Raw genomic sequence first — 17,063 nt, forward strand, 5'->3', positions numbered from 1 at the left:
TTAGCTATGGCTAGGGACATGCTACTCCAGTGGAACGTAGGAGGGCTGCTAACGCACCTATCTGAATTTAAACAATATTTGCGGAAAGAATCCCCTCTCGTAGCAGCCATTCAAGAAACGCACTTTCGGGATTCTGATAACTACAATTATAATGTTTCTGGCTACACCCTTTATAGACACGACATAAATCATACTAATCGACAAGGAGGTGTGGCCCTATACATAGCTAACGCAGTTCCACAACGGCAAACAAACTTGACTACACCACTCAACATCGTTGCGGCTACTGTGTCACTTTTCAATCGCGACATCCTAATTGCTTCTCTCTACCTACCACCTAACTCTCCTCTAATCACACGACATGCTATGGACCAATTGCTAGCTCAAATGCCTGATAATTGTCTACTTCTTGGTGACTTTAACGCCCACAACCCTTTGTGGGGCAGCCGGCTTTTGTCGGCGCGCGGAAGGATAGTGGAGGCTGAGCTTAACCGGCGATCACTGGTGTGCCTGAACAGTGGCAGGCCCACATACCTTAGCCATAGTTACCACACAACATCAATGATTGATCTTTCTATCGCTTCTCCCCGCGTAGCACCACTCTTCAATTGGAATGTAACTTCAGATCCTCTCTTTTCCGATCATTTTCCTATCCACATAAGTCTTACGATTAGCAATACTTTACCTCGCGCGCCGACTTTGAAAATGTGGCAAACAAATAACGCTAATTGGGACGCATTTAACACGAGTATAAGCCACAATACGTCTAATAGCATTCATCAAACTGTAGATAGCTTTATGAACGCAGTAGTACTTTCAGCCAAAGAGACTTTGCGAGAAAAGAATGTAACAACCGGTTCTTCAAATAGGCCAAAAAATGTAATATGGTGGAATTGGAAATGCCAGCGAGCGAAAGCTATTAGAAAAAGAGCATTCCGAAACTTTCAAAAATGTATTTGCGATAGACATGCGGAACTATACACAGCTGCACGAAAGGAATGTTCTAAAGTAATCTACGCAGAAAAAAAGGCAGCGTGGGAAGAGTATGCATCCAAGTGTAACAGATTCACACCACTGGCCGAACTTTGGGGAAATGTGCGCTCTTTCGCTTCTCGAAAAACCCATCTCAGAGTCTTTCCACAGCTGCTCTCCAACGGTGTCTTCGTAACTGATCCACTCGCTGTTACCAACCTATTCGCAAAACATTTCGCCGACGTATCTTCCTCGAATATCTACTCTCCTAATGTTCACCGGTCTCTAACAGCAAAAACAGCGCGACTTGACTTTTCCTCTACAAACTCCGAATCCTATAACGCTCCTTTCACCCTCTATGAACTTAAACTATCCCTAGCAAAGACGAGAACTAAAACATCAGTTGGCCCAGATGGTGTTCCCTATTCCTTTTTTACCAATCTTAACGAATTAAACCTCTCTACACTCTTGACTACTTTCAATGATATGTGGCTAAGCGACTCCTTTCCGGATGGCTGGCTTAGCAGTACAATTATTCCCATCCTCAAACCCGGTAAGGATAGTAGCCTAGCAGGTTCCTATCGTCCCATCGCCCTTACCAATTGTATTTGCAAAGTGTTTGAGAGAATGGTGAATACACGTCTCCGATTCTTCCTTGAGAGCAAGTGCATCATCGACAGCTGTCAAAGTGGTTTTCGCAGAGACCGAAGCACGGCGGATAACGTGCTGCGTCTTATTACTGACGTCCAAACAAATTGGGAGCGTCGTCTGCCGACCGTCGCGGTGTTCCTGGACCTCGTGGCGGCTTTCGACAAGGTACATACTTCCACCATTATTTACAAACTACACTCCCTCGGAATTAAAGGCCACCTGGCAGCTTTTCTACGCAACTTTCTCATGCCCAGAACTTTTCGAGTTCGATGTCAAACGACATATTCGGACAGCTTCCCGATGGAACACGGCGTACCCCAAGGTAGTGTGTTGTCGCCAACGCTTTTTCTGATCGCTCTAAACGATATCCTCCTGACGCTCCCGCGCGTACTGACTTTTTCAGTACGATATTCTTTGTTTGCTGATGATATTGCTCTATGGGTCACACACAAAAATTACAAGAGGGCGTACTTCATCCTCCAAGCAGCTATCGACCACTGCGTCAACTGGTGCATGGAATGGGGGTTCTTCCTATCTGCTCCCAAATCTGCCATGATCGTTTTCAAACGTGGACCACCCCCGTCCCTGAATGACTCGCCTCGAATTGAGGGAACAGCTATTCCGTTTCATGAGTCTCATAAATTTCTAGGAATCATACTAGACTCAAAACTGACCTTCAGGCTTCACGTTGATCACATAAGAACACGTTGCATCAAAAGACTTAACGTTCTAAGATGTATCAGTGGCTTTTCCTGGGGTGCTGACAGAAAAACTCTATCGATGTTGTATATTGGCCTCATTAGATCAACTATTGAATACAACTGCTATCTATTTAACACAATCTCGCCCACATTGTGCAAAAGGCTGGAAGCCGTTCAGTCTACGTGCCTGAGGCTGATAACCGGGGCTTTTCGTACCACCCCCGTCCTCGCCCTACGAGCAGAATCCGCCCTACCTGCACTTAAAGACCGACGCCTCTACTTACTAATGCGTTACTACTATCGTGCGAAAAGCGTTCAAAACCACTTATCTATACCCGCAATAGAGCGAAGAAAGCCTCGAACGCGGCGACCGCTACGAGGATCCTGCTTTCTCCCTGATTCTCTTGAGGAAGCGCACACATCTTTCAACATGTGCCGGTTTGACGTTGCTCGCAAACCCCCTCCTACGCCCTTCTGGACCCGTAGAAACCCAACAATAGAATTTCTTTTCGACGACTGCAAAGAGTATATATCACCATTAGAGAGTGTTATGCTTCTTCGAAGCTACATGGAACAAAACGACGATTCAGCCTTTTTCTACACCGATGGCTCGTGCACAGAGAATAAGGCTGGTTCTGCAGCCGTGGGACAAGGATTCGAATTCAAAGCTCGCCTCCCTGATTACAGCACCATCTTTACTGCAGAGGTATATGCGATAAGAAAAGTCCTCGCATACATCAAAGCGGAAAATATCGAACGTGCTACGATATGCACTGACTCTAAATCGACACTTCAGGCCCTCAAACGGAAAGAAAACGTTACCCATCACGGCATCCATAATATCCACGAAATACTTCTGGAACTGACGGCAGCACAGCATGTTACTTTCCTATGGATACCCAGCCATCACGGCATTGCTGGTAATGAACGAGCGGACGCCCTTGCGAAGGAAGCTACACTGCTCCCTGAGTCGGTAGTAGAACCTATGGCGCATGGAGACGTACTGCACATAGTCAAAATTAAGTTTGCGGAGTATTTGCAACGAAAATGGAATCAAACTCACGCGCCACATATCTACGCGATCAAACCAAGGCTCGGAATTTGGCACACTTGCAATCAGCCGAACAGGATAAGAGAAGTTATCCTAACTAGGCTGAGATGCGGTCACACCCGCCTCACCCACAGTCACCTTTTTGACAGAGCAGGCCCGCCTGTATGTCAAAATTGTAACATACGGCTGACCGTCGAACATCTACTAATCGGATGCCAATCATTCCGAAACGAACGCCGGCACATCACAAGGTACCTCGCTTTACATCGTCTAAATTTTGACATGCCGACCATTCTTGGTGATAACCCCACACTAACAGACTTGGTACTCGACTTCATAATAAACTCTAAACTAGTAGAAGAACTCTAGCGCGATGACGACTTAAAGGCTTTTGCAGACCCGCACCTCCCCCTGAGCCTGGAACAGCGGCCGGACTCAGAGACGAGAGTATGTCGTTGATACTGTGCCCGAAAACTCCAAAAGATCCTTGACCCCAGGCCCTGAGCTCAACGATCGGGAGCGATGTGGCCGGGTCGGGGATCGCAAACAGACACGTCACAGTTGCCTGAAAAGGCGACCGGAGTCCACCTCGCCCCACACACACGCCTTCGAGCTGCGAAGCGGCGCTGCAACGTTCCTGGCCTCCTCAGCTGCTTTAGCATCTCTAACTTCGGGATGAGGACAACCAGCAGGTAAACCCTAACGTAAATAATAGGGTTTTCCCCACGCACATGTAATCCGAAGCATCCCCCCCCCCCAATCAGCAGAGTTATTTTGCAATTGGCCCCTCTTTACCTTTTGAAAAGTTACATATGCGTGGGTTTCCCTATTTTGCTATTAATAAAGTGGCCACCGGTCTCACTTCATGAGCCGGGTATAGGGGTCACCTCCTCGCGAGGCGAAAAACGAAAGTTGAGGCCACTAAAAAAAAAAAAAAAAAAAAAAAAAAGCAAGCTGGCCAGTGTAAGTTTCACTGTCATTTATTTTTATATTATTTATTCATCTCATTTCTTTCATTTATTCATTTATAGTCATTTATTTTATTTATTTTTAGAACAGCAAGACGAATAAGAAGAATCGACGCTAATAGTTAAGTCTGACTGATGCGTCGTTAAATAACCAAGAAAACAAACAAACAAACTCATTTACCTATGTGTCTTAACGTAAATTTATGGCATAGTACATGGATATGGGTTTTCCCATCTTGTCTTGCTGTAAAAGTGGCCACCGGTCTTAGTTAGGACGGCCGGTCTTTTTGTGCGGCGTAGTTAGGTTGCCGCCCTCCTCGCGAGGCCGGTAACGTAAGTTAGGGCCACTAAAAAAGGGCTTTGACCACTAAAAAAGTAAATATATAGGTTTTAAGTTTATATCAATATTGGGTAGGTAGGGCCTTGGGTTTTTAGGGCCGCACTATAGATGATTTTTGTCTTGAGTTGGGTCGGTCCGTCTGCACGCGATCAAAGATCCCGACGATAACAGACCATTGACCACTTGCTGTGCTGCCATTTATAGGAATGGCAAAAAACTTTGAATTGGCAGTCTAGTGATATTAGAGCTCAATGGGCATCATTGATGCACTTCATCGCGAGTATGTCTCATTGGGTATTATTTCGAGCTTTTCATATTTTTACCCACTTGTCTATTTCTTCACAAGTGAAAATTGCCAGTACCTCACAGGTCTCATAATTGTATCAGATACTAAACCACATATTCAGGAAGAACAAACTAATGTAGACAAATTGTCAAAACAGTAACTTATCTCCAAAAAGTACAATAACTTCAAGAAATGGTATGAAGAATGAGAAACCACTTATCCGTGATATAGATTGCCATGATCTTGGAGCAAATGGTACGGTACCTATGTTGATGTGTCTACTGTGATAATCAAACACTATTTCTCTTTCAGGTCTGATTAGCTAAGAGCACAAACTTAAGCACCACCCTTTATTCTCCTGCTTGCAATGGGTAAGAATGGGAATGCCTACTGACTGTACCTAGTTATGTTTTTAATTTTGTTGCTATTGCTATATCTTTGATCATGTGTATATTTGTGTGTTTGGGTAAATATATGTAATGCACAGTAATGTCTTGTCATTTTAAATCTGGGCTATGTGCAGTATGCACTATGCATGCATCTGTATCTGTTATTTCCTCTTGTCTTCTGTCTCCTGTCTCATGCCCTGTTCTCTGATTTACTTATTTCTCCTGTTTCCTATCTCTAGCCTTATTCTGTCCTCCTTTCCATGTCTCTCTCCCTCTTTGCCTCTCTCTCTCTCTCTCTCTCTCTCTCTCTCTCTCTCTCTCTCTCTCTCTCTCTCTCTCTCTCTCTCTCTCTCCTCTCTCTCCTCTCTCTTTCCCTCTCTCTCTGTACTCTCTCTTTCCCTCTCCCTCCCCCTCTCTCTTTCCCTTTCCCTCCCCTTTCCTTTCCCTCTCCCTATTCCTCTTCCTCTTCCATTTCCTCTCTCCCTTTTTCTCCTCTACCTTCTCTTTTCTTTTTTTCATGTGTAGATAATAATATTTACCATCTGTTTTCCATGTCCAATGTCCATTGTCAATGCTAGTTGCTGGAAAATGTACCTTGATGTTAATATTAAATTATCTTGATGTTTTTTCCCTATTCCAGATATCAGTTCTAGACATGTTGGATTCATTGGTGCTGGAAACATGGCCAAAGCCATTGGGAAGGGAATCATCCAAGCAGGTATGTGTGATTCTAATATCTTATTATAATTGTACACAAACCTGGAAAACATGAACAGTGAAGTGATAATCACATAGTTGAATATTGTCCCTGCATTCTTTTCATTGTTTTGTTTCAGTATTTGTCATTGGAGTACACTGTAACTCTTCTCTAATGTTTAATTTTCAGGGCTTAACCCTCGCCCATATTCGTGTATTGCCGGACGCTGACGTACGGGGAAGGTGGTCTGTTGGACCCCTCCCCCCCCCCCCCGATGATCGGCCCCTAATTGAGTTAGAAGTTCACGGAAAAAAACGAGCGTGTTGCACGTAACGAGAGAAAGCCGACAATACCTAACTTTGAGGTCGTACATCATTGGTTGACCTTTCAGGTCAGGTCAATATCCCAAAGGCTCGGAAAATCGGGACCTGCTAGAAGATCTTAAAGAGTGTGCCTACTCCTAGTATTGACATGCCACTGAAACGGTCCCGTTTGCAGGTTTATTGGATGCCTCTCATGTGCATGCCAGTGCTCCCAGCCAGACGAACCTGAAGGACTGGGCCTCTTGGGGCGCCGTCACCACTACGGACAACTGTGAGGCATTGGGCTGACATCGGGTGGAGGGGGTGTTGTGGTGACTTGTAAATGAGATGCTGGTACCGTTCTTCTTTTTTTTAAGGAGACTGGTGATGTTTTGACAGCTTTGACTTTTGCAGTTTGTTGTTTATGAAGGATGTTTCGTCATATGCTGGACGATTTGTTCTCACGAGTCACGAGTCACGACCAATTTTGCGAATGTATTTTCATAAGCCTTACGTCTTCGTTGGACGTTGTTTGTCATTGTTTTGGGGTGCATGTCTCTCTAGATCTCTCGTTGTTTGTATTTGCTGTCTATGTGCACCGCGATGATTCCATTGATATGTTAAATTCACTGCACTGAACCCACTGAATGCTTGACTTGGTGCTGACGTGGATCTGCTTTGTCGCAGGCGAGATCCTGGAGCAGTGCGACGTCGTCTTCTTGGCCGTGAAGCCGCACTTGCTGGAGCGCTCGCTGGAGCAGCTGAGCGGCAGGATGTCGGCCGAGCAAAAGGACAACATCCGCACGGCCAAGAAGTTCTTTGTGTCGGTGATCGCCGGCCTGAAGCTGGACAGGGTGACTGAGGTCAGTGATACGACTGGACGTCTTTGGTATGATAGCGGCACTTAATTGTTTAAACAAAAGATACTAGCATTTTTGTGTATAAACGCGTTCCCTACTGGAGCGTTTCGGGGAATCTTATCCATCGTAGCTTTGCTGGTAGCTTTGCTGATCATCATCCCGTCAGTCTGTTTTTTATGTCCTTACTGATGTTTGTCCACCCCTCCTGATACTCTGACTCGAGTCACAATGTACTGACGTCAGTCTTGAATATGTTGTAGGTGCTGGAGAAGCAGCTGGACGTCAGCCCGGCCTACGTCATCCGCACCATGCCCAGCACTCCCTGTATGGTCGGAGAGGGGATCTGCGGTGAGTTCGACCCCACACGCCAGCTGTCGTGGTTCCTCCAGCTCTGGAGTAATAATAACTGGAGTGGAGTCTGATGAGTCCAAGGTGGCTACTGCTCTGGAACGTAGAGTATATGTCTGTGGTTTGTCTGAGCTCAGATTCTACCGTGGAAATATGTATTCAGTTGCAGAATCGTGCTGTGCGCGATCGGTCTTTCATACTCGTACATCTACTGACGTCCTCATCACCAAGTCGTCCCCGTACCTTTGTCAATGAGCTAGTGTACTCACTGCTGAGCTCATGCCTCCTTTGCTTCTGGTGACCTCTCGTCGCTTTGACGGATCTGCATAATCCGCACATTCGCTGCTTTATCACCTGCTTCCTGCTTCTGAATAATACAATCATTTGTGATAAGAGACCTTGTAAATCTGTTGAACCGCTATGAGCTACTCGATCTATGAATCTATGGTACGAAGCGTATTCACCCGCCTTGGCATCGCTAGACCATCCCCATGGCGTGGCCCCGTCTGTACCCTTAGGTTTCCATCGGTCTCGTCTGCCTGCTTTGTCTGACTCGTAATCCTCTCCGGGCAGCCTACTGCGTTCCATCCAACAAGCGCGAGCTTCCCGAGTACTCGGAGGTGGTGGAGCGCATCTACTCGGCGGTGGGACGGTGCAAAAAGATGGACGAGATGCACATTGACGCCGTCGGCGGCGCGTTCGGCAGCGGCACGGCTTTTGTGAGTACCGCTATACCCCGTCAGTCCCGCTGCATGAGGTGATATACATGTATTGTTATGAAGCAATCAGGTGCGGCGTACTCTTGTGTGTCTGTCAACTACCATCAGACTTGTATTATCTTAATAGTGTCACATTGCACTCAGCAACTGCAGCCCACACACTGCACCTTCTTCAATTTCAAAATCCGTAAAACACGCTAGTGGCAAAAGACTTGCATCTGTTTATTGAAAATGACATAGAAACAGCGTGCAAAGGGGACCAATAGGAGCAGCGAGGGAGTACAAACGATCATTGAGCGTCGTTGGCTCCGGCGAAAGTGACGACACTAAATGTCGAGTAGCTAGTGGGCCGCTCGAGCAAAGCACTGCCGGTGTCCGACCGTCAGAGCATGTCTTATCACCTAACGGCGATGAGACGCTCACGGCTGAGCTGCCGAAACAGTAACGGGGAAGCTGCCGATTCTCCTTGGGCCCCACTCTGAGATCTCGTACAATAGGATGGCTTTCTGGTAGTGATGGTTCTCCTTATGGATATTGTGGCTGGGGTCAGTGATGAGATACATGTGAATTGTAATGTGGAACGTGCAGTATGTGGGATAATTATGAAGTCGTGTATCTACCCTGGAGGTAATGTGCGAATGACAATTGTGCCGTGAACGTGTGCAATGTGCATATTGTGCTGCTGACGAAATGTCATATGAGTATTAATCATCAAGGAAGAGGCCACTCGACGTATTGGCTGAAGCGAACAACATTTAACATTATTGTGCATTTTCGGGCGGTATAAGTCAGCGTTGGTAACATTCACATAAGACGCGCCTGGTTTCAAGACTTATTAGCTAAAGCGAAGCAGTTACGGTACAAACGACAAACAGACGTCAGAGCCCATAAGATCGGGATAAATACTGGTCCATCACAGAGGCGCGGGTTAAGCTGTATCAAAACGTAGTGCATCGATCGTTCATAGTGAACCGTGCGTGCTGGTCTGCTGAGGCATTGGTAGTCGGGAAGGGATGGATTTACAGTGGCGTTCATTGGACCCACGGTACTGTGAACTGTGTTGGCAGGAGTTGCAGTTGAAATCGGTCGATGATTCTATATTCCCTGGTATTATAGTAACGTTGTTTGAGAAGATCGTTGCAGATTCTGAGCGCATTTCTTTGACAAAATGCGATCACTCTTATCCTTATGATCCCATTTGCGAGGTTGCGTGCTGTAATGCGGAAGCGAACAAACATTGACTGTGTTGTAACTTGGTAGCCGTCTGACGTTGGCTTTCCTAGGCTTTTCGTAAAAGCTATCTAACGTGTTGCGAACTTTAATGATCCACCAATATGTAATGGAGTGAAATTGTTGCTTTTCCAACATATGGTTTATGTGAAATGGAGGATAATTTATGCAAGTCAGTCAACTCTCGACCGTCAAAATAGCCTTGGCTACCAGCATTACATGGTCAATGAATGCTCAACTTTCCGCTTGCTTTTGGTCTTAAATGTTTACGGAAGATCTCTTTGGAATTTAAATTACGATGAACGTCCTAAAGGTGCCAGGTGGCTACCGTGTGTTAGGCAATATATAGCAACTCATTTTTATTCATTTAATGTCTACCGACCCCAGGCTGTGATCAGTAATCCCACCGTGTCAGCTTTGTACTTTGATCTCTCGAAGTCCACTACTGCTACGTATTGCTCTGGGAACACATATGCTGCTTGGCATGGGTGCTGAACATGGCCCTGACGTGTCCGTGGTCACATACGCGGCTCACCCAGCTGTGGCCGCCATCCCGTGTTGCCGGGAGTGGTGCGGGTGCGGCCCGCCGGTGCCGATTAGGTTCCGTCGTGGCTCTGTCGGGTCACGGCCGACTGCCTGCCGAGGAGGCGTCGGCGGCTGATGGTGCTCTGCAGGAGGTGGCAGGTCTCCCAGACCAGGTGGCCGGCGTGTACGGGGCTGTGCCGCGGGCTGGGGCTGCCCCCCGGACTGCGGGCCGGCCTCGGGTCGGCGCTGGGCGGCGCCAACCGCCGCTCGGCGTCCGCAGCGGGCTCCGCGGCCGGCGCACCGTCCGGGCCACAGAGCAGCACCCGCAGCAGGTCAGACAGCGACACCACGCCGCCCACCCGGCCGGCGTGGTCCACCACGATGAGCCGGTGCACCTGGGCGCGGCCGGCGCGCTCCAGCAGCGTGCCCAGCGTGTCCTCCAGGCGGCAGGTGACCACGGCGCCGGGCGGACCGGCCGCCGACAGCGGCTCCCGCAGCCGGCCGAACTCTCCGGCGGCCGCCTGGGACAGCAGGTCGGCCTTGGTACAGACGCGCACCAGCCGGCCGGCGGCGTCCACCACCGGGAGGGCGGAGATCCGGCGCCGCAGCAGCGCTCCGGCCGCTGCCAGTAGGGTGGTGTCGGGCCGCGCCAGCTCCAGGCCCTCGAACTTGCCGCACTGCAGCGTCCGCAGCGTCTGCTGCAGCAGCGCCGGCCGCGGCAGCTCGTGCTGGTGCAGACGGAGGAAGCGCAGCAGCCGCTGTCGGGTGACCAGGTGCAGGAGGTCGCCGGTGACGGGGTCCTCCACGGGTACGCGGTGTACGCGGTGACGCAGTAGGGCGGCCGCCGCCGTGCGCAGACTGTCTCCCGGCCGGACAGTGAGTAGCGGCCGGTGTGGCCGACCCACCCGCCACTCGCTCAGCCGCGGCGCCGCGGTGCCCGCCTGCGCGTGCTCCACCAGCATGGTGAGCAGATCGGTCATAGTGAGCATTCCGACCATCTGGTGGAGCTCACCGTTCCAGAGGGGCGCTGCACGCACCCCGTTCGCGCAGAGCACCTCGTACGCCTGGAACGCCGGCAGCTGAACGTCGCACACCACCAGCTTACTCGAGTGCGGCATCACGTCGTAGCAGCGATGGAAGTCGAAGAACTTGTCGAAGACGCGCCGCTGGTCGTTCTCGGAGATCGTGATGCTGGTCGGACCGCCGGGCTCGTCGCTTATTCGACTGAGGACGACGCGTCGCGGTGCCGCGCCCGACGCCGCGCGCGGCCATCCGTCGCCCTCGTGCAGCTGTAGCTCGGAGCTGGCCGCACGCAGACTAAGCCGCAAACAGTCGAGGGTCTCGGCGTACGCGCTGCGGCGCTGCTCGCCGCGCTCCTCCTGATCAGCGGAGGCGCTGCGGGCGCGCCGCTTGTTCCTCCGACCGCCGGCCGTCGCGGGGGTCGACGGCGGTTTGAGCAGCGCCGGGTCCGGGTCCGAGCTGAACCAGCCGGGCAGCCAGCGGTGCCGCGGACTGGGCGGAGGCTGGTAGCCCTGGTGGGCCACCCCGCCCTCCATGGCGGCTTCCCGCAGGCAGGTCACGCTCTCAGACCGATCTCGCTTTCGTCAATGAGTTCGGACTTACCCAGAAATATCGTTGTCTTTCAGCAGAGAAGATCGAATTGATCACTGCAGCTGTTCCGCCACTTCGCCACTAGTTGCTGTTTTGGCCCGCCGGCGGTCCGCTTCGTCGGTGTTCACTTCCGGGTCGACAGACCGTGCTTCCGATCCATACGGTTCCGGTCGGCGAGTGGACTCTGTTGGCGGCTCACCTGTGGATTGTTTGCAGTCCGCCGTCACGCGGCCGTCCGTGCACCGTGCCGCGGCGCTCCGTCGGTCGCCACTGCTCCGGCCACTGTGTCCGTCCGCGCCGGCCGGGAGCCGTGTCCCCGTGTCGGCGCGGCTCCTCGGGGGTGGCAGCTGGGCGCGGTCGATGGCCGCCGACCCGGCCGGACCCGTCCAGCCCGCGGCGCCGCCGTTGTATCGACCCGGCCCGGCAAGGTCACGGCCGGCGCTGCGGCAGCCACGGGCGCTCGTGCACCGCGCCCGCCCAGGGGGCTCCCTCCGCCACGTCCGGACGGCAACAGGTCCAGGGAAGCACCTGTGGCCGGCCCTCGCTGTGACGGAAACTCGCGCTTCCGCGCGGTAACGCAACAATGTGGCCTTACTCCGCTCGCGCTAACGGGAGATTGCGCACACCAACGGACATACACAGTTATCCGCATAGTAGCGAAACGGACCACTGTCACTTTTCACTGAGTACGAAACTATGGGGTCTTCTGCTAATGCTAAGCTACTCAAACTACTCACGGCAAGCACTGGTGAAACTACTCACCCGTATTGGCAGACCGCAGACGCGAGTTTTCCGGTAGTACAGGGACACCGTATGCACTTTCGTAGGTAATATACACCTGTGACATTGCCAGAAACAGCTACTAGTCATGACCTTCTTCGTCGTAACTTGCACCTGAAGCCTTCTCTTTTCGTTAAAAGCCTCCGGTATTCCACACATCAATGGATGCCTGCAACATTCCGTAATGAGACCAGGCTCGTACAACATTTCACACACCCGTAACATTCCTTAATTCCTCGTAACACACCCGTAACATTCCTTGTAACAACACGAAGCCGCAGCATCAAAGCAATAGCTAAAGCGTGAAATAGTTTCTGCTCAGTGAGGCTGTTTTAGTACACGCATGAATACCAATGGAAGCGCTCTTTCAAGGCAGATTCAGCTCAGTAAATAAACCAGAAGAAGACTAACATCTCGCTGGGAAGTGGGGAGTTTGTTGCCAAGGAAAAAAACCAGAAATTGAACAAATCTCACATGTATTCTATCATCCTAATTACCTCAGATAGTTGGGTCAATGTGAATCACCATTACCCTAAGTTTTCGTGAAAAATGACAGCTAAATTGGCATCCATTGAGCTATATTATATCCTGTCTTGATCGCTGTAGGTGCTGTACTGAACTAATGATATTCTAATGTGAGGGACACATTGAACAGCAATCTCTGTCTCATGGTATCCTAGTGGCACTGCCCAGACGCTGCCCAACGTGGCCTTCAGGCTCACATATTTGACCGTTTCAGTTTCACCAGCTGTTGTCAGCTCCTAGTTTCAACTCGCGATCCAATACCTATCCCATTTCACCCGATGGAGGTGATGGAAGACGTGATTTATTGACCATTCCCTGCAGTGTGGGTTCATATTCAAGGAGCAATAGGTATGAATGCAGGGCTCTCATCTAATAAACATTTGACCTGGAGTCTTCCTAGTTTTCCTCATCTGACACGTTGCGATTTGATGCGATTCGCATGGGGCGGTTTCTTTATCCCACCAACAGATGGCGTTAGCTGTCAACGCCTGCGCTGGTATGCTGTACCGCAAGACTGGAGCTTCACTGCGGGTGGGCTAATCGGAGTCCTGCTTTATGGCACGCTGATATGCGGCCGCTAGCCTTTTGTTTTCACATCAATATTGTCAATGAATTAGGAGGGCCCAGGGGCGCGGGAACTACTTTCCGACTGGGGGTGGGGGGGGGGGGGGGGCACACCATAATAGAGATAAACCTAGGGTACCCCCAAATATAGTTTTCTCACCGGTTTTAGGCCACTTATTTTTCATCCCTCGGCTTTTTCAACAAAAAAAGAAAACATTTGCAAAACAAAGTGTGGTATTCCGTCTCAAAGCTGTGGGGTCACCGCCCCCACGGCCCCGGAGTTGGGGGGGGGGGCAAGCTGCCCCCACTGCCCCCCCCCCCCCCCGGCTCCCGCGCCTATGTAGGAGGCTTCAATATTTGCTAATTTATTTATAGTCACCGTGATTTTATCAGTTAATCAACTTTGCCGCTGCATGCCTGCAACAGAAGCAGGTTGGCATATGTAGTTTCATAAATGACGCTATGTGTGCAGTTGGAAATGTCCACAAATACTCAACCTCACGTGGCAGCCGATCGCGGAATCGTCATTTATATGTTTAAACGCATTGAAGCCTGAATGTGACATACTTGTAGAGCTACTGAAGAGCGGTGATGCCGGATGCGGCCCAAGTCGCATGACATCATATGTAGCATGACAAACCTGGACAAGCCTACAACGTCAGCTCGCGAAACGCGATAGTAGCGGCTGGCAGCGGGTCGAGAAACAGGACCCTGTTCTCACTGGTCTGGGTTGGGATGGCGTTCGGGACACGTCCGCGACATCGCACAGCATATGGCTTTGAATCTAGGACTATACCTTTGAAATAGCATTCACAATTCACATATGTTTTCTTGGTTACCTAGTCTCTAGGTAATCGATGCGACGTTACTTATGATGATATCATGATCGAAAAGAGCTTGGCTCGAGAGCTCGAGCGCTTCTGCCGTGTTTTCTCATGAAGCTGATCAATTGAGTTGTCAAATACTCATTTCATATGTTCGGTACTGTTCCTGCTCAGAATATTAACTGGCATATTTCCAGAGACCAGAGACTAAATGTAATCGATTCGTCCACGGCAATGAGGTCCTTTCCCTTCTTCGTTTAAAGCAGACAATAACACTGAATGGATTCCCCGTCCGCTTTGAATCAGTGAGAGCTGATTGATATTTGATACGCACCAGCAGAAGCGTAGGAATCGTTGGCTCTTATAGCGGGAACACCGTGTGATGCTTATTGTAGGTAATTTAGTGTGCTGGCAACTATGGGCCGATTGTCCCTCTGAATTTTAAACCTTAAACTTAAGCCCTCGGGGTCATTGTCTTGGCTCACTCAGCTCACAGTAGCGACATTCGAACCATCTACGTCATTAATTTTGATAGGGTTAGTGTTATCCTCTTCCTGATCCCTGTCGTTTGGCGACGATTTAAGCTCTTACTTATTGCGTAAAGTGTATGTAGTTTGGCTTGTGAGCCAAATGTAACGCACTACTTTTGATGGAGAAAATGCTAAACGAAGTTCTGTGGTGAGACTGGAGCAGAAAGTTGTTCAACATGTGGTTTCTGCTTCATTAGTGGGTTTTCGTTTGTTAACCCCTGCTCTTCTGTTTTGTTCTCAGGTGTTCACGTTCATTGACGCGATGGCCAGTGGAGCGGTGAAGATGGGACTTCCCTGGGCCACTGCCCGGGAACTGGCCGCACAAACGGTGAGTAAACTCCGCAGTCGCGCCGGGGTGCCGGGTGCGGCGCTGTGCGGGGCTCAGTGCCGCTTATAGACGGCGTGTCCGCGGCATTTAGCCGCCGCGGTGGGTTATGTGCGGCCCAGCGTCCGTACATCACTGTGTGCCCGTCGTGCCCAGCCGGCGTGGTAATATGACGCCGTCTTGTTATCTCGCCTGGCACGGACAGCTTTACAGCCGCGATGAATGCGAGTCTGGCCGGGTCGCTGTAATGGAAATCTGGAGCCGGGTTGGCGGGCGCCTGCGGGTCGGCCTGGCGCCGTCAGTGTTATACTGGGCTTGGCTTATGCGTCGCCAGCAAATTCTCGGCTAAATGTACATTTTTATATGTCTCATGGGCTCCCTGGGTGTTAGGCATCGGTATAGAATGGTGACGCCTCAATATTCTAACGCGATGTTTGCATTTCCAGGTGCTGGGTGCTGTAAGTACCAGAAAACTGTACACTAACTACCGCGATAACTGCGTTTTCCAGTTGCAGGTCGCTAGCAGGAGTGGGAAACTGTACAGTTACTCACGCGATATCTGCCTTATCCAGGTGCTGGGCGCTGGCCGGGCCGGGGAACTACACAGTAACTAACGCGATATCTGTCCTTTCCAGGTGCTAGGCGCCGGTAAGATGGTGCTGGAGACAGGCCGCCACCCGTGCCAGCTGAGGGACGAGGTGTCCTCACCGGGCGGAGCCACGATCGCCGGCCTCCACAAACTGGAGGATAGCGGTCACAGGTGAGCGCAACAGCAGGGACGGACGGGAGGGAACGGATCAGTGCTGACGGTATTTTGTCCGACTAACATGATCCACGAAAGGTATCGCTTCGTTTTGTCATGAAGTCTGATTGATGCTGATTGCTGATGTAAGCCGATAAGCTTAACGACATTTCAGCAATGATACTGCCACGGTGACTATAAATAGATACTGCGGTGTCGCATGACCCCATATTGATGGTGTGGTGGATTAGTTGAGCGGTAGTAAGATAGATGAGCGATCAATAATCCTGAGTTATTTGTCATTAGTTGGGTGGCTAATTAGAGCGCATTAATTAGGTGGTAGAGTCGTTTGTGAGCTACAGTAGCGACGGTGTCTGAACGCACCCACCTGTCGCAGGTCGGGTGTGATGTCAGCCATAGAAGCGGCTGTGATGCGGAGCAAGGAGCTCGGCAATAACTGAAGGCTGTGACCGAGTAGCATGCCAAGATCTTCCGTGGGAACATCGTCGACATGCATTCCACTCAAAGTACGCGATTAGGAGACGTAGGGGTATTTTGTGAAATTTTATAACGGGGCCATTAAAGTGGATCTGCGGATTCGTGGGTCATTTTTGTTGTTATTATCCTTTTGATACCTTACCAACGGCCAGACTTGTTTGTGTTTATACATATTCTAGATTTTTATAGAACCTTATGAGCAATTTTTTTCCCAGACGCATCCTGTTCTTTCGGGTATTTGATTTGATTGTGTACAGATGTCACATTGATGCAATATACGCATGAAGCACACGCAGTTATTGCGTTTTTCAGCACTCAGTATCACGTTTATTGCTTCCAACATATACACAGTACTAAGAACAAGCAATACAATATTCGTCGCCTACCTATGCGCCCTGTGGCGTTTCATCTTTTCTCATTTCGTTCGCTTGACATTCGTAGCAAGCAATTTTTCTTCAATTTATCCGCTACTGCAATTCAAGAATTTCTTTCAGCGTCATCACCGTTCAGAGGCATCATTCAGTTCTAGTGCCTGTTCCAGTCCTCGCGGGCGTATTGAAATCGTTTGCTTCATTGGGTTCATAGCGTCCTGGGTTACATCGCATCCGCCATTCACGAATCACCA

General features: G+C 50.1%; 1 protein-coding gene across 5 annotated transcripts; it reads left to right on the forward strand.

Moving 5' to 3' along the window:
* Positions 1–4,315: 4,315 nt before the first annotated feature.
* LOC122364061 (pyrroline-5-carboxylate reductase 3-like) lies at positions 4,316–16,729 on the forward strand. Of its 5 annotated transcripts, none has more exons than XM_043334112.1 (10): positions 4,316–4,338; positions 5,282–5,340; positions 5,999–6,076; positions 6,554–6,649; positions 7,045–7,220; positions 7,478–7,565; positions 8,139–8,284; positions 15,115–15,201; positions 15,834–15,958; positions 16,338–16,729. In XM_043334112.1, exons 2-10 carry the CDS (start codon positions 5,337–5,339, stop codon positions 16,399–16,401), a joined length of 864 nt encoding a protein of 287 aa, XP_043190047.1. In that variant the 5' UTR covers positions 4,316–4,338; positions 5,282–5,336; the 3' UTR covers positions 16,402–16,729. The 5 variants fall into 5 exon arrangements, with proteins under 5 accessions (XP_043190047.1, XP_043190044.1, XP_043190043.1 ...); XM_043334109.1 differs by lacking the exon at positions 4,316–4,338 and adding an exon at positions 4,378–4,464; XM_043334108.1 differs by lacking the exon at positions 4,316–4,338 and adding an exon at positions 4,554–4,718.
* Positions 16,730–17,063: the final 334 nt, after the last annotated feature.

The sequence above is a fragment of the Amphibalanus amphitrite genome, unplaced genomic scaffold (genome assembly GCF_019059575.1).
Source record: "Amphibalanus amphitrite isolate SeventyFive unplaced genomic scaffold, NRLGWU_Aamphi_draft 000654F_arrow, whole genome shotgun sequence".
Taxonomy (NCBI): domain Eukaryota; kingdom Metazoa; phylum Arthropoda; class Thecostraca; order Balanomorpha; family Balanidae; genus Amphibalanus; species Amphibalanus amphitrite.